Source organism: Plectropomus leopardus, chromosome 4 (assembly GCF_008729295.1).
Source record: "Plectropomus leopardus isolate mb chromosome 4, YSFRI_Pleo_2.0, whole genome shotgun sequence".
NCBI lineage: Eukaryota > Metazoa > Chordata > Actinopteri > Perciformes > Serranidae > Plectropomus > Plectropomus leopardus.
The window spans coordinates 22334532-22357219 of NC_056466.1; the positions used below are offsets into that span (position 1 = coordinate 22334532).

The 22688-nt window shown below is 40.6% G+C and overlaps 1 protein-coding gene across 3 annotated transcripts in view; it reads left to right on the plus strand.

Moving 5' to 3' along the window:
* tsc2 (TSC complex subunit 2) overlaps window positions 1-20674 on the plus strand; it is a 34536-nt gene extending 13862 nt beyond the window's left edge. For 2 of the 3 annotated variants that reach the window (XM_042484662.1, XM_042484663.1), the window contains 17 exons: window positions 262-356; window positions 5233-5373; window positions 9423-9584; window positions 9704-9862; window positions 10775-10887; window positions 11690-11932; window positions 12853-13101; window positions 15881-16038; window positions 16190-16815; window positions 17830-17908; window positions 17995-18081; window positions 18186-18372; window positions 19400-19539; window positions 19635-19713; window positions 19807-19898; window positions 19978-20076; window positions 20178-20674. In XM_042484662.1, the coding sequence (XP_042340596.1) occupies window positions 262-356; window positions 5233-5373; window positions 9423-9584; window positions 9704-9862; window positions 10775-10887; window positions 11690-11932; window positions 12853-13101; window positions 15881-16038; window positions 16190-16815; window positions 17830-17908; window positions 17995-18081; window positions 18186-18372; window positions 19400-19539; window positions 19635-19713; window positions 19807-19898; window positions 19978-20076; window positions 20178-20342 (2874 nt within the window). In that variant the 3' untranslated portion in view covers window positions 20343-20674. The remainder of the gene's footprint in view (window positions 1-261; window positions 357-5232; window positions 5374-9422; window positions 9585-9703; window positions 9863-10774; window positions 10888-11689; window positions 11933-12852; window positions 13102-15880; window positions 16039-16189; window positions 16816-17829; window positions 17909-17994; window positions 18082-18185; window positions 18373-19399; window positions 19540-19634; window positions 19714-19806; window positions 19899-19977; window positions 20077-20177) is intronic. The other variant, XM_042484664.1, reaches the window with a different exon arrangement.
* Window positions 20675-22688: the final 2014 nt, after the last annotated feature.

Consider the following 22688-nt stretch of genomic DNA (forward strand, 5'->3'; position numbering starts at 1 on the left):
TAAATGCGTTTCCTGAAATGTCAAACTATTTCTTTCCTCCTAAATCACATCATTCACACAGAATACAAACTGAAGACATGTGATACTACACCATTACAGTAAATATGGTTTATATAATGATATAAATTGCAAATTGTATGTGCCTTATCTTTTATCTTTTGACACTGTTTTGGAATTGCTGCAGGCTCTGCACCGACTTAAACTACATTTCAGTTTTTCATCTCTATATCTTCACATTACACATTTTGGCTCTGTTTTCAGGGTTTGCGATCCAATGCCCTGCTGCCATTTGATGATGGACATGAGCAAAGTTCATTTCGTGCCAGAAGCACCAGCCTCAATGAAAGGCCCAAGAGGTAAAGCATACGTGCGCGCACAGACACACACAGACACACACAGACACACACAGACACACGCACACACACAGCCACAAGTGCTTATATACAAACCTGCAGCATCACACACAGCCCATGTGGCCATTGTTGTGTTAAAGGATTGGGGTTGCCAAGGTAACCGGGGACTCAGCATGACTCGTACTGTGGCGTGATGGGTACAGTGATTCCTCTCAGGTTGCCATGGTGATCATTAGTTAGTTTTATTTATTGTCTGTTTTTCATTTTGAAATGTGTTCTTTTACTACCATGATTATTTTTTAGTTTTTATTAAAAAATCACGTGTTCGCTTAATAACATACGGGAAGTGGGGGGGTGGACAAAATAACATGAACACCTGTATAATATATTTACAGTATAATCTTAAGCCTCCTACAGACTGAGATTTTAGCAATAAGTTTAGTGCAAGCTGCACTGTGTGACATGGATCTAATGAACTGTAAGCAGACTGTATGATGACAATGCCATATGACGTACGTCCATCAATGTCAATATACAAGAACAAAATGGCATCAGCGTGCATCATCCAGACGCTGCTTCAGTGGTAGAAAAAAAATGTAACCAAACATGAATTAGCCCTAGCAAGAGTAGCTTATGTGTATCAGAAAAAGTCTGAAGAAGAGGAAGAGGAGGAGAATGATGTAGATGTGGTCTTGGCTGGGAAAAAGAGGCCAACTTGGCATGCCAGTTTTGCAATGAGAGCTCAAAGTAGGCATTTATTAGCATTTACTAGCATGTAGCGGTGTTGTATTGATCAGCGCGTCATTTCATGCTGCATTTCTGTTGGTTGGTCAGTAGATTTAAGTTGTAACAGCGGTCACAGTGCCATGCTCATCCCAAATTTCCAAAATTTCTAAAGCTGTTTATAAGATAATCCTTTAATAATAATTTGCATTGTTACAGCAGCAAAAGAATATGAGAAAAAAAAAATATATATAGTAAAAAATAAGACGCAAAACTAGAAATAGAAATAGGAATTGAGCAAAAACAGAAATAGAAATGGTGCAAAAGAACAGTATAAAAAGTAAGAAAAGAAGATGCAAAACTCAACAGTGAAAAAAATATATACACCAATTGCACATGGAAAATAATTGCGCATTATGATAAATTGTACTTTAGTTATCCCAGGCTGTCTTTGATAGCAAGACAGTGACAACAGCCATCCTTGAACCTCTAAAACTGTGTGACGTAAATTTCACCACGTTTCTTTCACGTTGGTCATCTTTCATCTGAGACAGCCCAAAACCACAGTGTATATCAGCATTAAGGCATAGCCCCACAGGTGATAGTATTTTTATTGTAGTACACAGTTAGAGTTTGATTTTTCCTTGTGGTAATAATTGAATCTGAAGTCTTTATGTGTGTGTTGTTGTGGATTGTATTATATTGTCCAGATGTTTGTGTCACAATGTCCACCCCCTGTAGCATATAAAAGTACATACAGAGCAATAGTATGGGGGAAGAACAATGTGTTTTCTTTCTCCTGCTGTTACATCTCACCATCTGACTGTCTGTGAACACAGAAAGACATTTACACAAAGAGAAATACACACTTTGTTTTTCACACAGAGGTGTAAGGAAGCCTTTCTCAGCAAGGCGTCATTCTCATCTGTACATGGTGTGAATGTTTGTCAGTTGTTTTTGTCTTTATTGCCCTAACAATGTATGATAAAAACATCCAAAGTAACACAGGTGATAACGGAGAGAAGTAGGGACAGACTATTAACCAGTTTAACCAGTTTAGACTCAGCAGACTAACTGGCCTGTGCTTGCCCTACTCTGAAACAGCTGTTTGCTGTGGTGCACAGTTTTGTGCCAACTGAAAAGGGGATAGATAGACACTCGTAAGACCCTTGTATGGATGCGCATCTTTTTCTGTTTCTTTTTTAAGTGGAAACAGACAGCTATTCAACATTTGCAACATACAAAAAAATACAACATAAACAACATTATAGTCTCCTTGTTAAAACAATATTTCCACAGTGCATCATAGTGAACATTTAAAAGACCCCAAATAACTATAAACAGTAACCAGTATTGATTGAGACCCCATTACACTCTCTGGATGGAGCGTTCCCTAAATAATCTATCACACTGCTTTCCCATTTATTTATTTATTTTTCGGCTCTTTTGCCAGCAAGCTATTGTAGCTTTTTTATTTAATCCCTTCTCCTCCTCCGTTGGTAACTTTATAGGGAATAATAGAAGCAACCGCTTTGTCAACGTCTTTTTCCCCAAATCCTCTCAATCTTGTTTGGGTCCCCCTCACCTGTAGCTAGGGCTGTACTGAATAATTCCAGGCTTCATTCATATGGATGACATTCAAAATCTTAATCCACATTTTTAATCCTGAGCAGTTCTTTTTGCACGTCTATTCATTCTGTTTGAACCTCGTATTTCTGCAGTAAAAGTTGCAGATAAAGATTAGGCTACATGACTTAAATAGATTCCACTGGTCGCTGCTTAGGCCTGTTTCCGACTTTTGTGAACCAAACATTTTCAAGAACTACAGTGTGCTGTAAAGTCCAAAAGTCAAAATTGATTGAAAAAGATACATGTAATAGTTTCCCAAATCCACAGCACGTTTTTATAAAATTAGATATACGGCCTTAATCATTTGCCTCTTGAAACATTTTCACTATGGTCAAAAAATTGTTTGCTCTCCAGCTCACAGCTCAAAAAACGGTCTATTTGTTCTCTAACACTATCACAGGAAATTACTCAAGTAAAAAAAAAAATCATATTATGTATCTGCCTTGGATTTCCTCTGGGCTCCATCAAGATGTTTTCCCCTTCATACCAACAAGGCCCTGTAGAAAGATTATTTAATTTGTAGTGTTCTGATTTATTGCCTTTTCTGTCACAACGTGATGTTGTTGGAAGCTCAAGGGTGCTAATATTATTTCATCATCATACTATGCCCTAATTGGATTAGCCTGCTGCCTACATTTATATCTGTTGATGAAACTGGTGAGCTAAATTTATCAAAGAAAGTTGATTTTAATAAGAAATCTGATAATCCGCTGAATCACTTTATTGAAATTGAAGATGCTTTTTTTCTTATGTCTACAGCGATTTAAGCTTCATTTGAAAACTTCAATGAAATTAAAAACAAAAAGACACTAGGTACAGCCCTATCTATAGTGGTTTAGTTCCAAAAACCAATTCTCCTACACCCTTGCTGTCATTGCGATCGAGTACACTTACCATTAAAGCTTTTCATAGTGATACATAGTACCTCTGCTAACACCAGTTGCTACTGATCTTCCATATAAAACCACTTTCAGTGTTTCATATTGTGTTATTATTCATCCAGTTATCTATCCTTATGCTGTCCATTGCTACTTTGGGGTTGGAGAGCTGCATGTCAGATGTAATGTGAATAATTTAAAGGAGCAGTGTGTAAGATTTACGGGGATTGAGTGGCATCTTGCAGTGAGGTTTGCAGATTTCAACCAACTGAAACCTCTCCCGGTTAGAATTCCTCCAGTGGTAATTCTTTAGGAGGTTTTTTTTTTACCAGGAGCCAAATTATCAACAGAGATTTCTTCCTCCCCAAAGCAAACAGACAAGGGGGTTAAAGCTCTAAAAACACTGAATAAAGCAGTTTTACCTTACAAATCAGTGTTGAAGATGCTGTTAAGCATGTCGGAGATAGGCCTTTTAGCTGTGGACCTGCTCATGTGTGCTCACCTTTTATCTCTGAAAACTTAAGATCCAGATGTTTTTGGAGGTTTTTAATGGGAGCCAAATTACCTGCTTGTTGCTGTTTTTCTGACACTGCTTCACTGTTTGTCACGAAGGAGAAACAAACTACTACAAACTACTATCAACTACTTATGCACTAAAGAAAGCATACTTTTATTATATAATATTATATTATATTATATTTCTGACAATATATTTCCCTAAATCCTACACACTGGACCTTTAATATCTTTCCTCTTTTCATTAATACACAAATCCTTTATAGGATCAGGTTATAGAAAACTTTGAGGTTGAATTTTTAACTTTTAATATATTAAGATGCAAATAACTACAATCATAAAAGTCGAGTATTTAGTCGAGACGTGCTGTGCTCCAACCCTCAGGTTTAACCCAGCATTTCATTTTCAGTTGGATGTGATGTTTTTCTCCTGTTTAAATTCCATTATGTTAGGCCTGTGCTGAGTCCATCCCTACTACTTTACTTCTCCTGTACTAGTCCTTGGCTTCACTATGTACCTGCTGTGTGAAATACTGTTTATTTTGTTGCTTTCCTGAATACTTTCTGTGTGTGTTTTCTTTTCTGAGAAGCAGAAGCTGTTTTACCCTCTGCAGTAGCTTTTCTGTTTTTTCTTTTAGTTGATGTTTATCCTTTTTTTGATCCTCTTTTTCTTAGTCCGCTCTCTTGTAATCTGATTCATAGTGTTCACTGCTGTTAATTTTCACCTTGTTTTGTTTTTCTTTCAATTCTTCATTCGACCCCCCCTTCCCTGCCTCCTGCAATTTGGTGCTGCATTGTGGTTGTGGTTTTGGGGGGTGGTCGTGTCATCCTGGATCCTTCCTACATTGCTCCTGGCCCCTCCCTTCTCCTGTGACCTCTGCCCTTGACCTTTGTTGCCCTGCCCTCTGTCCCCCCCTCCTCCTCTCTCTGCGTGGCGTGTGCCCTTTGCTCTGGTGCTCGGGTGACGATTCCTGCTGTCTCCTGGTATACATCCATGCACCACGCTCCTCCCCTACACTACCAAACCACCGCCACCCTCACGATGACCCACCCCGCTTACTGTCCACTGCCACCATATCGCCAACCCGGGCCCGTTCCCCTCGCCGTTCGCCATGGGTACTCATCACCGCCCAGTCTGCGGGCAGCAAAAGTGGCGAAGGCGGCAGCAGCTGTAGCCAATAGCAGCAGCTCTCCAGTTAAAGAGCTGAGGGACCTGTCAGCCATGGATGCTTTCCGCTCCCGCAGCATCAGTGTCTCCGAACACGCGGTCCGCAGGTTAGAGAAGAGCCTTCTGGGTAACCAAACAAAAAAAACCAACAACAACCAAAACACTTGTTACTTCCTCCAGGGGATGGTTGATAGGGGTGTAGGGTCATTGTCATGCGGGTCCGTTGGGCGGGCGTTGGGTGGTTTGTTGTCAGGGACACCTGGAGCGGATGGTGCATGCTGGAGGAAGGTTTGTGTGTTGACCTTTTTGGTTTGTTTTGGGCTGCAATCATACACATGCAGTTTTCGGTTTTGTTTTCATTATTTGCTTTTGCATGCGGTGTTTGCAGAATGCATCGGCAAACACTTGATGTTTTTTTGTTTTTGCTCTAACACAGATTTTGCCTTTATTTTTATTCAATATTCATTTGTCTTTGACTTTTTTGTTTTTTTTTTTGTTTTGCTGGGTATTTTGCTGACTGGTTTTGATTTGCCTAACATCAAATGAATGGCAGGAGGGACTGGTGCAAAGCATGTGTATCCAAAGTAAACAACTGCAACAAACTTCTCTGCCTCCCTTTTACTGGTGGCAGGGCGCATCTGCTTCCTCAGCCAGTGACAGGGACAACAGCAACACAACTGCTTTGTTAGCTTGCTTGAGATACATTTGTTTTTGTTTTGCTCCACTGACAAACATACACTGTGCTGCTATGACCATGGCAATCTCATAGTGTGGGATTTTAGGACTAGCTGGGCTGATGTGAACTTTACAAATGTTCGATTACAAGTCATTCGTATCACCACACACACATACACTCAAACAGTATCTGCCTGACTTATCCTCATACCTTTATGCTTTACCTCTGCTTGGCTGAATTGCTCAAGTAACTGTGTGATCTGACATTGCAGTTGTCAGTCGAGGCTGCAGCACCACTATATTGACAATGTCTTACTCCTCCTGCCCAACAGATGGCAGCAAAAGCCCAGTATGTTAATGTTTGAAAGTACTGTGTATTTAATCTCAGGGTGCATCATTGAAATTTATCTCACTTAACAACTGCAGTGTGGATCTGTTTAACCTGCTTCAACTGCTAAATGGCTGCAAACCTACTCTTCTCTCACAAAGTTTGTGTCTCTTGAATGGTATCACCTGAGTGACAAGTGAGATTAAAGCCTTTCTTCTGGGGGACACTTGTTTCATTTCAGACAACATGACCATTTTTTTTAGACTTTTACGAAGCGTTCACTCCAAAATCAAAAATACATATTTTTCCTCTTACTTGAAATGCTACTTATCAGTCTTCCTTCTGCTCGGTGATGAAGTTGGCGAGTGTACTTTGGCAAAAAGAAAAAAGTTCCAGATGTGGATGTCAGTTTAATTCTGCTTTATGGCCTGACATTCATTAACTGGTAACCCATCAGTTAATGTTTAAAACAAAAACAAGGAAACTGAAGTGAAATACAAGAAGCCTTTCCTTTAAGTCTGGCGCTCCATTAATTCAGTGTGAGCTTTAGCACCGCATTTCAAAGTGCTACCAAGTGCTATCCATTTATATATGGTGAAATTTGATTGTTTTGTGATGTAAATGCCCTGACTTTTTTTTTTCATTGGCTTTGCTGACAGACAGTTGACCAGCCATGATAACATGCAGAGACATAACACCCATCATCTTGTCTTCACTGGGTGGTTAACATTCCCCTTGGTCACTCTGCACTGCGCACTAGCTGCGCCGGGTGAAAGTCACCTAGCGACGTCACCCATTCGCTTTGCTAGCTGACTTTCAGCTACTGACTCTCAGCTACCATCTCTGCTGTCCTGATAGTGGGACGGTTTTGCTGCTGAAACATGTCGCCCACCTTCTGTTCTTCCCCAAGGTCCCCCAGTAATTAATTGGCTTCATTTTGAGCCACAAAACCCCTTTAGCATTGTTAACTTATTTAGCGCCACTAGCTGCTCTTACACAGCTAACAGCTAACAGACAGCAGGATGGGCATAATGTTTCCAAAGCAATTCTGTTCGGTTGGGAAGACATTACAAGCAGTAAGCGTTGAATGACCGGCACAGTCAGCTAGCTCCCACCAGACCTGGTTGGTGCACACTGCAGAGTGGCCAAGGCTAACTTAACAATGGGGACCAAAGAGTCGGCAGTGGGCACTATGTTTCTGCATATTAACCCAAAGAGAGTAGCAAATGAAACCAATAGACTGCTGCACATAACCAGTCTAAAATAGGCTATGCTAATAACTGATTAAGGTTTAACTGTTAAAAGAGAACTTTTTCAATTTTTCAGCGTTAACTTCAAAACCTGCTGTACCACTGCGAAGCGGTGACGTCAGTGGTAAATGGAAGAACTTCAAGCTAATTAGGCTTGTATTCCTAGTCTCCTCCTCCTCTAAACAGTAAAGTGCGTTGTTTCAGAAAACTTAACTTTATGTAAATAAAGCCTTGTTTGAGACACCCACCTCCACATGCTGCGCTGGTTGGGGAGTATTTGGAGGTTGAGCATCAGGAGCTCACAAAAAGTTCTGTGGATTATTTTGAGTAACCGGGTAATGATTTCTGGAAAGAGACATTGCTGCGTTTTTCAGTTGTATTTTTTTGGCACTTTGAGCACCATAGGCCGAATGCCATCTAGTTCTATTACATTAGAGAGAAGGCCAACATCTCTACGACTTCCATTCTCAGCACTCGACAGCTCACATCAAAACAATCTGGATTGATAAAAAGCACTAGATTTAAGAGGAAAAAAATCTGTATTTTTAATACTGGGATAAAGTGTCCCTGTAAGGTTTTTAATAAGTATTACCTTACGTGATACTGAGAAATGACCTTAAACACAATTTATTTATCCTGTTTAGCTAAAATGTGTTCAGCTAGGCTCTAATTCACATCCATACCGACAGCTGCACTGTACCAACAATAAAAAAGCAAAGCACAGCACGTTGATTCAGTCGTGAGCATTTCATGGTCATGTTGTTCGGAGTGCGTGACCATGAGACATTGAAGTGAAAAATGAATCATTGTCAGTAGAAGAATGGTAAGTACAAATGTGTGGAATAGTTGTTTATTCATACGCTGGGACTTGGTCTAAGTGAGCAATTTCTTTCTGTTTGATAGAATTAAGCTGTATTATAAAAAGCTATCCTTTTATCCCTCATATTTACTCATTTACTTACAGTAAGCACATACAACTACTTTCAAACATTGTCATTAATGTGTCTTATGTAAACTGGAGATAGTTTTAGGGCAGAAACAAATAAAGCCAAAACACGTCATTAGATCCACCAAGGACAGATGATTCTCTTGCATCGTTCTTTTTCTATATTCTAACACAGTTGTTTGCTGCCTAATTTGTGTCAATATTTGATTCTGTGTGGCATGAAAACACAGTCTCCCTGCCTTGTATGCTCCCCACAGTGATGCACAGAGACATTACATTGAGCTCAGTCATCTCCAGAGTGTTGTTTTAGATTGCTCATTTGAATGTGTTTGCTCCTTAGCAGCGAGCCAGCGAGGCCTTCACTGTGACTGAAGTATCTCTCGAGCCCTGATTGAGACTGATTTTAACATCTGTAAAGGTGCTTTTAACCTCATTTGCTTGTAGAGCACACGGTAATGGTTGTTGTGGATACAAAGAGGTGCTTCTCGCTCTACAATAAATACTAATAAAGACATTTGGCTTCACCTCAGACATAAGTGTGCAGTTAAAAATGTTAACTCACACTCAGCTTCTACCCATTGGTTTCTTGCGCTCCTGTGGCTTTCTTAGCTACAAAACATGTTACATCAAGATCTCTTCTGCCTCCTATATGGAGCTTATTTAAATTTAGGGAATAACCTGTGTGTTATCACAGGTTATAAGGTCGCTTATACCATGTCCCAGTGTGTGTCTGTGTTTGTGTGCTTGAGAAAATGTAAATTTGCATGTGATATAGACAAAAACGTTGGTGTGTTTGTGTGATTTTGTGACATTTCCCTCTGTGTCTGTATATCAGACCTTGCATGTCTCTGTGTGCACTGATTACATGGTAAAATATATCTGCAGCCGTGCGTGCCTCCCTCTTCATCCTCTGCCCTTCTTACTGTTGTTTAACCTTTTCTCCGTTTCCTTCTGTAGGATGCACACTTCCACCACCACCTGCAGTCTGGGCTCCGCCGATGAGAATGCGGTGACTCAGGCAGATGAAGGGTTGAAGACTGTCCACCTGGAGCTCACAGAGACCTGTCTGGACATGATGGCACGATATGTTTTTTCTAACTTCTCAGCGCTGCCCAAGAGGTTTGAAGGACTTATTTTTTATCAGTATGTTTGTATTGTGTTGGGCACTTCACAATGGTGTTCATATGTCAAAAAAGTATTGTGAAAGGCTTTAGCAGTCATACATTTTGTCCTTTTAGGTCTCCCATTGCAGAGTTCCTTTTGGCAGGGGGTCGCAGTATGACCTGGCTGGTGGGCAACAAGCTGGTGACCATAACAACCAGCGGAGGGGTCAGAACGCAAGCGCTGCTAGGCCTGGACATGGCTGAGCGACTCGGAGGAGGAGGGGAAATGACGAGGTGAAGCACGCTCACACATGCAGAAAATTACAAAAAAAGTTGGGTTTTTTTGTTGTTGGTTTTTTAGAAACACAACTTGTGGCTCAAGGGATGATAAGGGCAGTCTGTGGTGAAATGTCTGACATTCATGTTTCCCAGAGGATAAATTCTAATGACTTTGCTCATTTCTTGATTTGTCATCCATTGCCATCATCAGGTCAACATTTCAATTTGTCCAGCACTTTGGTTTATAATCTAATGCCTGCAAAAACGTGTATTCCCAGCTTCATCAGCTGTACTTTGTGTTAATTCTAATTAAAATACATTAGCATGCTCACATGCATGATGAACTTGGTAAACATTACATCTGCATTGTACAGGGTTACAACGATCATGGAAAACCTTGAAAAGTCTTGTAATTTCACAATTACACTTTCCAGGCCAGATTTATCAAAACCATTGAACGTTTTGAAAAAGTTATTGAATTTTGTTGTGTGTAGTTAAGCTGTTTCAGTAAACTTCCATGGATAACCTTCCCAGTAATTATTAGCAAAATTATTTTCTGTAGCTGTCGACATAATGTAGCTCTAAAATGCTTAGATGTGCGACGTGTTGTTTTCAATCACATCTGTTTCATTTTCTCCCCACTTTCCATCTCTCCCCTCATGTGTTCCCACTAGCTTAAATGTCTGAAAAACACTGGGCAAGTGGGGCCAGATTTTTTTGTTTTTCATTTTTTGTTATGGGTCCTTGTAAAGTTGTGGAAAAAAGTCAGACAAAACATGGAATCATGTAAATTTTTTCCATGAAAATGTGTGGCAACCCTAATTGTAACTGTTTCCATGTACCACCATGTACAGCGCTGCAAGCACTGCTGTAGGCTCATAGTCTTGTTAGCTACTTGATATTCATTTCTCTTACCTGGCCCTGCAGGTCAGATCCGTCTCTCCACACCCGGATCACCAAAGAAGCTCCAGCTAAACTGGAGTCACAGTCAAGCCAGCAGCACAACAGAGCCACACGCATACGGGTCCGCTCCATGTCAGGTAATAAATATTCAGCTGCTTGGCAGCTAACACTTGGCCTCAGGACTTAAAGCATCCCATGATACACCACCTTCTCTCTCATAATTTTAGACAAAAACTTGTTGAAGAGAATTTTCTAATTTTTATGGGACTGTTTTAAAATACCTGAAACTACACAAACATCCATGCATAATAATTGCAGTCAAAATCTACCAGCCTACACATAGTGCTTTTTCACAAAATCCATTTTTGAAATTTGAAGAGCTGGGAAAATATGTTGCAATACTGCTGTCTTGAAATGAGAAATAATCGGGTAGCTTTTATCCTCCACAGATTTTCAGCCATGCTTTTATCTGTGCTTGCCTCTTATCACTTTCAGACTGCAACCACCACTTCTTCTGTCTACTACTGATACACATCATGTACCTGAAGATCAGAAGCATTATTTATCATTATTTCACATGGGGTCAGAGAACATTCAAAGGAAAGAGGGATACAAAATTCTTAGCTGTGATTTTCCAAGTATTAATGCCTATATTTACTTGGTTTGCTGACATTAGGAATCATGAGATCTTGCTGCCTGTGTGCATTTTAATGCTGTCGGTCTTTTTGGCTTTGTCAGTCTACCTTAGTGTGAACAGTACATTGTGTGTCTTTATGCTGTGTTGGATGTTTATATGAAGCCCTCTTTTTGATAAAATAAAAATAATAATATAAATAGCGTATAAGGTGAGCTTGCTGTTTCAAACTGCATACAAGGTAAGCATTGTGTGGAGAAGAGCTGACAAATAGTGATGATGATGACCTTCATCTCTCATTCAAGGGGGTCACGCTCTACGTGCCGGTCCTGCTCAGAGTCTCAGTCCTCTGGTGTCCCCCTCTGAGGGCGAGTTAGCTGCTCCGCTTTCTCCCCCCTCTACCTCCACCCTGGATGGTCTGGGTCCTCCCTCCTCCGCTTCTGCGACACCGTCTGCTCCCTCGACTCTCAAAGACAACCCCAGCCTGGTTGAGTTTGTCCCCATGCTCACACAGGGCTGGGCAGAGATCTTCATACGAAGACCGTCTGGTATGCAAACTGCACTTAACAACAGCAAATAAATGAACATCTGACAAGCATAGGTTTAGCTGTGTGGTTTTATTTGATTTATTATTATTGCCCTAAATAGAATTAACACAGGCAGTTGTTGGCTGAGGTCCACACATCACTGCCCAAAGGCTACAGTCCATAAATGTACTGAACACAGCAAAATACGAAGAAAATCTGACAAATAAAAGCAAAGGGTAGAGTCTCTGCAGATAAATACACCATCACACAATTTAAGTGGGTCATAAGTGATGCTTGAGAGAGATTACTTTTGTACAAGTCTTTGTATTGTTTTGTAGAAAAATACTGAAAAGTATATCTTCAACTACAGATTGACAGCAAATTACAAGACAGTTTTCTAAAGCGCAGCATAAGCTTTTATATTGATTTTCAAACCTTTCAGGCTGTCCTTGGCTTTGTTGCTGGATAGTGTAAAAAATAACTTGCTGGAACTCCAAACCTGCACAAGGTTATTATTTTTTTTAAATTTTTTTTATTTATTTATTTTTTTAATTCAAGAGCATCCTATGATTAATCCCTGCATGCAGCCGAAGTACCACATGAAGATAAAGACAAAGGTTTTCGACAAAAATCTTAAAAAGGCAACTTAAATGTTCACTGTGGTATATTGTCTATCTCGGGTACATCTCATGTTTTTGCAAGGTGATTTTCATACTGTTTTGATGAAAATGTGAGTGGAAGAATTATCTGAAGATCTCTGACATGCCTCAGTCAATTTTCAGCACTTTCAGCACATTATACTGCACTACAAACAAGTTCTGTTTGTAGTACAAACAAGTTCTGTTTGTAGTGCAGTATAATAAAATCCTTTTTTTTTTCAGCAGATCAGTGGTTTGATGCATATGTCTATGTCTATGATGTGTATGATCTCTCTGTCACAGGTAACACGAGCTGGCTGATGTGTCTGGAGAACCCACCCAGTCCCTTCTCCTCGGAGCTCGGCAACATGCCGCTGCAGGAGCTCTCCACTGTCCTGATGGCCATGGAAGGAGTGAAGGAGCCTCCTACGCAGACAGCCAGCGCTCCCGCCAGCACAGCTGCTCCCGCACCAGCTCCCATCTCAGAGCCGCTCACCCAAACACACAGCAGCGTTGGAGGGAAAGCAAACCTGATCCAGCGCTCCAACACTGGTGAGTATTAGACCGTCTGAGGAGAGAAAGCAAGAAACATCACTTAGTGTTACGTTTTCATCTTGTTGGTGTGTGTTGGTTGTTGTGTTGATCCGTTCAGGTTAATAGTCCCAAAATCTTATGATCTCAAAAAATGTCATTGTGCTGTCAGTAAAATAAACACAACAGTACAGCCAGATTATTAAGCTTCAGAGCAGAAAATCAGGTGGCGCCTGGCGCCTCAGTGGATAGAGCGGGCGCCACATGTATGCTGTGTCTTTGCGACAGTGGCCTCGGGTTTGATTTCGGCCTTGGCCCTTTGCTGCATGTCATCCCCTCTCTCTCTCCCCCCTTTAACACTTCAACTGTCCTATTGAAAAAAAAGGCACTGAAAAGCCCCAAAAATAATCCTAAAATAAAAAAGAACAGAAAATCAGTATGGACTAAAAAAGGCAATGTTATGCAGCTAAGTGCCAAATTTCCTGTGGGTACTGTATTTGATGCAGACAGTGATCCATCGACCTGCTTAGATTTCCTCAGGTCATTGATCGTCAAAGATCACTGCTTTTTGTTTACCAGTCACATGTCTTCTTGCAGAAGCCTCCTTTCCAGTGGTTCACGGTGTCCTGTGCCTATGGTCACATTCTTTATCTGGGGCTCGCCCGCCTCCAGTTATTCATCTCCGCCTTTTCTCTTTATTTCCTTCATCAACTCATCTTTTTTCATCACTCTTTCTTTCATTTCTTCTTTTCTCACTGCCTTTTGAGATTTTTTCCATCTTGTTCTGATTTGTTTTCATGTTTTTTTCATCCTCACCCACTATGCTGGTTTGCGATTGGCTGCGGTGTCTTATGTGGCATCATTTGCCACCAACCTGTCCTCTGGCCTTCCACCTGCAGTAGGCGGCTCTCTCTGGTCTCTGGGTTTGGGCTCTGTCCCCCCAGGCCCTCCAGCCCCTGGCAGGTTGCACAGGAGCATTTCCTGGGCAGGTACCGTCCACAACATGTGTGCCCCCACACCTCCCCTCTCCAGAAAACTCCTGGTGTAGTGTATTTCTTCTCACTTGCACAATACAGCAGTCTACCAGCAATAGCTGGAATTAACATTTGATCATCACGTCTTTCTTTGTATCCCCTCTACTGGAAAGACGTTGGAAGAGAAAGCCATACATTATCTCTTACTTGCTGTGATCCAAAAAACAGCAGTATTGTTTTTCAGAATAAAATGTTTTAAAGGAATAGCTTGACATTTTGAGCAATACACTCAGTTGCTTTTTTGACAACAGTTACATAAGAAAATAGATATTCCTCTCATATCTGTCTGTTCAATATGAAGGTGGAGCTAGCAAGTTAGCTTAGTTTAGCATAAAGATTAGAAACAGTGGGGAACAGCCAGTCTTCCTTTGTCCAAAGGTTAAATCAAACCAGCACCTCTTAAACTCACGAATTATCACATTATAACTATGTTTTTTTAATCCATAAAAAACTAAAGTGTAAAAACAACGTGTTGCGTTTTATGGTGGGTCAAGTGCCGGACTTTTTCTTAGCTGGGGTGCTGTGCTTCCCTGTGCTAAGCTAAATGTCTCCAGCTTCATATTTAATGGACAGACTTAAGAGTGGTATTGATCTCATCTCTCTCAGCAAGAAAGTAAAAAATGTGTATTCCCCAAAATGTTGATCTGTAATTGTAATTGTAAGAGTGATATGATGTGTAGGATTTTTTTTGTCCACCTTGCAGCTCTCTCCTGCACACCTGTCACAGATAACTTGAAAGACCTCCAGTTTTATACTCAGAAATTGTGCAAGTGAGGGAATTCAGCATTTCCACTTTATCCATCATCAGTCTTCTATTAACACGGGGAGGGAGGGGCTTTGACAAGCGATGCTGAAAACCTGCCTGCACTTGGATCAGTTAGTCCAATGACACTTAAAGATGGATGATGATTTATTTTTGGACTCCTTCCGTGATTTACTTTCCCTCCTTGTCATTTTCTCTAATTTCCTGTCACTGAAATATACTCCCAGGTTAACTTTTTAAACGTTTGACCCTCTGATGTTGTCAACAGGAAAGCCCAGACCTCATCCGACTGATTCGCTCTTTTTACCTCACTGGTAGACCAGTAGGGTGATGAAGACAGTTTAAGAGCTGCAGTTTTTAGGGCTAACACTCAACTATCAAAGTGACCTGATTTACGTTGGCTTCTTCTTCTCCTTTCAGTGTAGGGAGAGTGTTTTCTGTAGGGCCTGGTCTGGGCTGCTGTTGCAGTAGCTGCAGTGCGCTTTGGGCTGAGATAACCAATAAACTGTCCAAACAGCTGCATGGAAAAATCAAGTAGATGAACCAATGATGGATAGATGCTTTCTGCTGCATTGATCCGTCTTTGTTTCTGATGTCAGTGTTTGTAGGTTGGATTTACTGGGTAGGTCATGATCTGAATGTCTGTTTATGTGGATATGTGTGTGTTTGCCTGACTGCCTTTGAGTGTGTTTGATCAATGTGAATACATCTGATTCTGTTTCATACTACCACGATTAATTTAACTCATGTACTCAATAAGAATTTAGATATTTAGCGAGAATGTGTGTGAGGTGTCAAGATTACAACTGACAGCTGTGATGAAATCGATGTTTGTTGTGGGAGTCTTACACCTGCGTATGGCTTTGTGTCTCTGATTGCGTGACTAATGGTGGACAACACTGTGTGTGTGTGTACATACATCTTTGTTTGTGAGGGGGGTTACAACAGTTGTGAGTGTGTATCCACCTATGACCCACATGGTTGTTGCTGTGTCCTGCTGTAGACTCCGTGGTGGTGCTTGAGGAGGGGTCAGGGGTCACCACAGCACACATGCCATCTGATTGGCTAGAGAGCGAAGAGTTTGAGCCAATGACCTCTGATCCCATCTTCATGTCTGCAGACAAGTTCACAAAGACTCCGCCGCCTGGAACACTCAGCAGGGTAGGTAGTTTGTGCACTTTTTTAAAACATTTTTTTACTTGTTTTAGCAATAAGCTTATCTACTAAATCATGCTACACCCACAGGTGAGATCCTTTTGAGGTCTTCCCTCTGCTGTTTTAAAAATCAGCTCCTCTAATCTTTGTCCTCCAGTCCTCCTCAACCTCTAGTCAAGATGAGGAAAAGTCAACGCTGGAGGAAGTCAGTGAGGGAGCCATTCCCATTGATCAGCCCACTCCGGGACCGTCCACCCCAGGCAGCCAGGGACCAGAACTTCCCTTCCAGACCCACACTCAGTCCCAGGGTCACGGACTTAACAAGTCCAGCTCTTCTCCAGAGCTCCAAACGTTACCCGAAGCCTTCTCCAAGGCCACTATGGAGTCTGAGACTGCACCAGGAGACACTTCTTGGCCCCGGGCGCCTGCTTCAGATGGCAAGCCACAGCCACAGCCTCAGCCACAGCAGCCTCATCCTGAGAAAGAAAAGGCGGAGGGAAACACAGGAGGAGATGTTAATGGACTGGTAGCTCAGAGTCAAGGGACTGAAGGCCCAGGTGTAGTGTCATCTCAAAGTGGAGGAGCAAGGATGAGGTTGGAGTTTCCAGCAGCAGCAGCAGCGCAATCAGGACCCATCTCCCCCAGTGGAGGCCACCGACCCCGGGGTCACACCATCTCAGTATCAGCCCCCTCCTCCAGGAGGGAGAGGAGGACAGAGAGAGACTCGTACCACAGTCGACCCGGACCCAGCAACTCAGAGAAGATTTCTGGACTGAGCCCCAGGTACTCTTACACTTACACAAAAATCTACTGCAGCCTCTGTTGCCTCTTTCTACCAAATAAGTGACACAATTTATCAACCCAAGTGAGAGAGCTAATCTTTGCTCTGATCTGAGATGGCAGCCTGCCAGTGAAAAATAAAGTCATAATCATGTTTTACAACCCCATTTTAAAATGAGAGGTTATCTGAGATGATGAAAAATCAGAATTGTAAGTTTTGAATCTTTTACAACACTAGAAAATGAAAAGAGATTATAAACTGCTTCCTAAAACCAGGAATAAAAAACAGTCCATACTAGGTACGGGTGGTATCACGGTATTAAGATATACCGAGGTATTTAGAAATCCTGACAGAGTTAATTCAAAATTCAGTCAAAAATACCGACCCTCATCTTTTTATTAACTTCATACCACAGAGGGCGGCATTGAGGATGTTTTGCATGCAGTGCACATCAAGTGCACATCATGTGCACTCGAGGTTATGCCCAGGCCACACTGCATGCGTGAGCTTTGGCAGTGTTTGTTGTTGCAGTGTTTTTGTAGAGCTGCCTACTGTTGTAACTACCACATTTACACAATTCAAAGCACATCCTCCACTCACTTGTGAAGCTGTGCGCTGGCCCTTCAAATGATTCACAGCAAAAGCCTTGTTTCAACAACTGAAGGGATTTTGATGACAGAAATATTGTCAGAGGGCTTTTATTATGAAACAGAAACAGGAAAGGTTGAGCGATACAGATACATTTGTGCCACACACTGATCTCATCATATACTACAGACCCCAGTGAAATTCCAGGAAGATATCCAGGAATTAAAAATAGATACTACCCAAGCCTAGTCTATACATAGCTGTAGAATTGCTCATAAATGAATACATTTCTTTATGATAATACCATGGAGATATTTATGAATACAATGCCTATGAAACACATATCTGTTATATGCCTTTTTTTACATTCTTGTGTTTTTGCCAAGCACTTACTCTTCTCTCAGTCAACTCATCTTTGTCTCCTCTAGCTTTGTTTTCCTCCAGCTGTACCACTCTCCTTTCTTCGGGAATGAAGCCAACAAGCCGCTGCTGCTGCCCAAAACTCAGGTTAGATAATCTTTTTGACAGACGTGGAATCTGCTCTAAGTGTGTTTTTACACATCGTTTTTTGCAATGTTTATTCTCTGTGGTAGGTGATTGACCGCGCTCTGAAGGTCCTGGACCAGATGCCCCCTTATGACACCCATAAGATCGGAGTGGTGTTTGTGGGAGCTGGTCAGGTGAGAAGACGAGAAGATTCATTTACTGTTTTAGTTGAATATTACTGGCAGATAAATCTTGTATTCTCTGACTCCACACCATCATCCTCCTCCACTCTCTTCAGGTTAACAATGAGGTCGCCATCCTGTCAAACGAATACGGTTCGAACCGCTACGCTGCCTTCTTAACAGGCCTGGGCAAATTAATCCATCTGAAAGACTGTGACCCCGACCAGATTTTCCTCGGAGGGCTCGACCAGTATGGAGATGATGGAGAGTTCACTTACTGCTGGCATGACGACATCATGCAGGGTGAGCATGTGTGTGTGTGTGTGTGACAGGGACAGACGTCATATTTATGGTAATTTAGTCATAGTTTTCCACAGCTAGTCTGCTTGTTACCTTAGCCAAGGGGGGTTTTATTCAGTATTTTCCATGTTGGTTGTTTTTCAGAATTACAGAAAAATATTAGGTCCGATTTTCATGAAATCCTTGGAAGGATGTAGCATGGGCCATGGAAGGATGCATTCAATTTTGGAGTGAATCCAAGTCAGGGGGTGGATACACAATATAATAATTTTTAATAAATACCAAGCTGAGATGATGAGGTTTCAGCTAGGCACAACAATATTTTCACATAATTCAAATCATTTTGGAAATATGTGGATGCACTTGAAGGTTTGCATGTCGTAAAAAATAAAAGTGTAGACGCAATACTGAGACAGTGATATGAAAAGCAGCGTTTTGCATGGTGTGCAGCGATGGTATTTACGCACAATGTTGACAGTGACGCAGCGCTGTGTGCAAGGTGCACTGTAGAAAAAGTGTTCGACTGACTGTTGTGTTGAAAAATTATTTGACAGAGAATTTTGCACAAGTACAATGCATAAATTAGTTGAATCCAGGTTATTTTAATAGGCCTATTGTTAAGTATGTTTTCAATTTAGTTGTACGACTATGGAAGACTAATGTTTGCTAAAGTTGGTGTGAGTGTAATAAAGATTTGAAAGTCCTTAATATCTTTGAAAATGATGCTTTAAAAAGATGTTGAAAAATAGAGATAAAGATGTTGAAAATGTTTTATCAAAAGACATTTATAGATGTTTAAAAAAGGATATAGATGTTGAAAATATCTAAAAAATAAACAAATAAAGAGGTAAACAACATTTATAATGGGTGGAACATATAGTACAGCAACAACAATAAAAGTTGGGGTGGGGGGCAGCCCGTCTTACGTTCTCCCACGCTTTGAAAACTCCCGGACTGGACTGTTGACCCTGGTGGAGATCTGCACTCTTTGAGCGCCTTTCTAGTTATTAATGAAATCTTGTCTTTGCAGCTATTTTCCACATAGCCACACTGATGCCAAACAAGGAGAGCGACAAGGGCTGTTGCAACAAGAAGCGTCACATTGGCAACGATTTCGTCATGGTGGTGTACAATGACTCTGGAGAGGAATACAAACTGGGCACCATTAAGGTACAAGGACGTAGGCACGCATGTCTGAAAATCTGCAGCATATATTTTGTGCTTGCACTCCAATCAGTTTATTTATTTTTTTCTCCTCCCATTAGGGTCAGTTTAACTTTGTAGAAGTCATTATTAAACCACTGGATTATGAATGTAACCTGGTCACGCTTCAGTGCCGCAAAGGTAAGACAATCATTGCATTTTTTTTCAGCTCTCGTTCTTTACCACTTCGTGATATCGATTTTCTTTAATTCCTTCTCTCGCTCTCTCTTTCAGACTTGGAGGGATTAGTCGATACAACAGTGGCCAAAATCGTTTCAGATCGAAACCTTCCACTGTTAGTTAGACAGATGGCTCTGCATGCAAACGTAAGTCTTTCCCCTTATCTCCCCCTCTCACACGTAGTCACACCTACACGCACGTTCACTCGTCTTCGTCTCTCTGCAGATGGCCTCGCTGGTGCATCAGTACAGAGCCAACCCTTCTGATGCCTACGCCTCTAAGTGGCTTGCCAGATTGAGACACATAAAGAGGATCAGGACAAGGGTAAGAAAACACACAAACAAAGAGGAGGTGCTCTTTCATCAAGGTCATTGCTTTTCCTCATGGTACTTTTATTTCATTGCCATATCTGTGCTCTGTCTCAGGCCCAAGAGGAAATGCAGTCCCGTTCCACTCCCGGGATATCTCTAACCCAGGGCCACGCTCAGCAGAGCAAATCTTTTCAGCAGAGTACTCCACCAAACCCAGAGACCACCGGGCAGAGAAAGAGACTTGTTTCCACAGTGGACGATTTTACCGATTTTGTTTAATTTCATTACAGACACCGACACACAACTGAGCAGAGATGAGTTTATTTTCATTTCTCTGTGTGAAAGGATTCATGACAGCACGCTGATTTTGAATTCAAACCAGTTGGGACTTTGTATTGGATAAACTTATGAGCTTCATGATATCATAAAGGCTTATTTTGTGATGAAGTTTTGAACAGTTTTGAAACGCTAACGCTTTGCACTTTCTAGGTCTAATCATTATGTTTCTGATGTGCAACATGAGATGAGTGAAGCTGTACAGAACACTATGTTTGAGAGCAGGGTGTGTTTGTGAGTAAACGTGTGGAATAAAAAAAGTAAACACAGGAAAAGGTTTAAGTAAGCTTTGTCCAAAATCAAGCCTGGGGACCAATTTTAAAGGGCCCTCGGCTTGAATTTCATGATATACTGTATGTGGCGTGCCACTCAATATTGGATAATTAAGCAAGATCACTTTGCATGTTTTCCCTTGACGTGCATTTGGTAGGAACTACTGTGTTTTCATACAGACAAGTAAACAAGCAAACCGATCGGTCAACACACATTTCCTGCTATGTACCAGACATGGCCACAGCAAAGATATGTAAAGATGGCATTGAGGTACGCTGCTTTTGGAAGGAGTGGAAACTTGAATACATTTTCACTGAAAGATGAAACAGTTGCAATTGTCTTATTTGTAAATTTTTTTTTAAAAATGACCTATATGATGCAAGAAGCAGTTGACCCCAAGGTATCATATATTATTATATTATCATATAATCTGCCCCCCATTTAGTAGAGTTTGGACACTCCTGTACTGTACTATGATTTTTTATGACATTTTTTATAACATAATATACTATGATTTTTAATGATTTTATATACGAAAACATTTTGGTGACGTTCTTTTCTGACATACGATACTGTGACATTTATGACATTATGTCATTATTATACTACTTTTTTTTTAAGCTGGTTGAGACGACATAGTATACTATGACTTGTTTATACTGTTTTGGACAACATCCTATACTGAGATTTTTTTTAGGCTATTTTGTGTTTTTGTGTGTGTGTGTGTGTTAATAACTTTAACGAGACTTTTATGGTATTTTGGATGACATACTGTATATTCTACTATGGCTATGATGCTGTTTTGGAAAATACTTTATACTATGATTATTTATGCTATTTTGAACAACACATCCTGTGACTTTGCTTACTTTTTTGGATTACATTAATGTACAATTTGTGTCATATGACTACACGTTTTTGGACGACCTGGTATGTTATGACTCTTTCATGCAATTTTGATCAACGTTCTTTAATTTGACCTTTTTTATACTACTTTGCAGGACACACTACACTGACTTTTTTATGCTTTTGTGGTAGACACAATACTACGACTTTATGTGCTGTTTTTGACAACCTACTATACTTGACTTTTTAGTGCCATTTAGGACATCATACTATACTTTGACCTTTTTATGTAACTTTTCAAAGACAGTATAATATGACTACTTTTCTGCCAGTTTCAATGACATACTAAAATGTGTGCATTTTTGGATGACAAGCCATATTAAGATTTTGTTTCAAATGTTATTTTGGTTAACATTATGCTATTTAAGACCACATACTATATAGTCTGACTTTTGGTACAATTTTGGACCACAAACCATAGGATGACTTTTTTGTGCTTTTTAAAAGAACATACCATAGTATGACTTTTTGGTCATAATTGGACGACATGCTATACTATGACTGTCATACTTTGGGAACAATGTTGTTTTCAGCCATTTTTTCAACATGCTATGGAATGATGTTTTGGGCCTTTTTTTTCAATGTGTTATACTATGAAGTGTCTCTACAAGCAATAATATATGGAAATGTCATATTTTGATGTCTGCCATACTAGTACTCCTTTTTCGGTTATTTTGTGAGGATGCCTTATTATGGTGTTTTTGACTATCTATAAAATTCTGTGACATGGCATGGATCAGGATGCTATTAAAGCAGCTGTTTTTTGGAACATGTCATCTTTTGACATTTTTGCCATACTATAGCCGTTTTGCAACATTCTATGCTATGGCGTGTCTTGGTACGCTATTTTATGCTGTTTTGAGGTATTTTCGGCTGTTTTTGGGACATGTCAAATCTTGACATTTTTGACATACTATAGCCTTGCTGGCGTGGTCATTTTTTCGACATGCCAAATTATGGTGTTTTTGACCATATTTGCACTTTTATATGCTATGGCGTGTCTCAGCACGCTATTTTATGCTGTTTTGAGGTGTTTTCAGCTGTTTTTGGGATATGTCAAATTTTAACATTTTCGTCATAGTATAGCCTTGCTATCGTAGTTAACTGTTC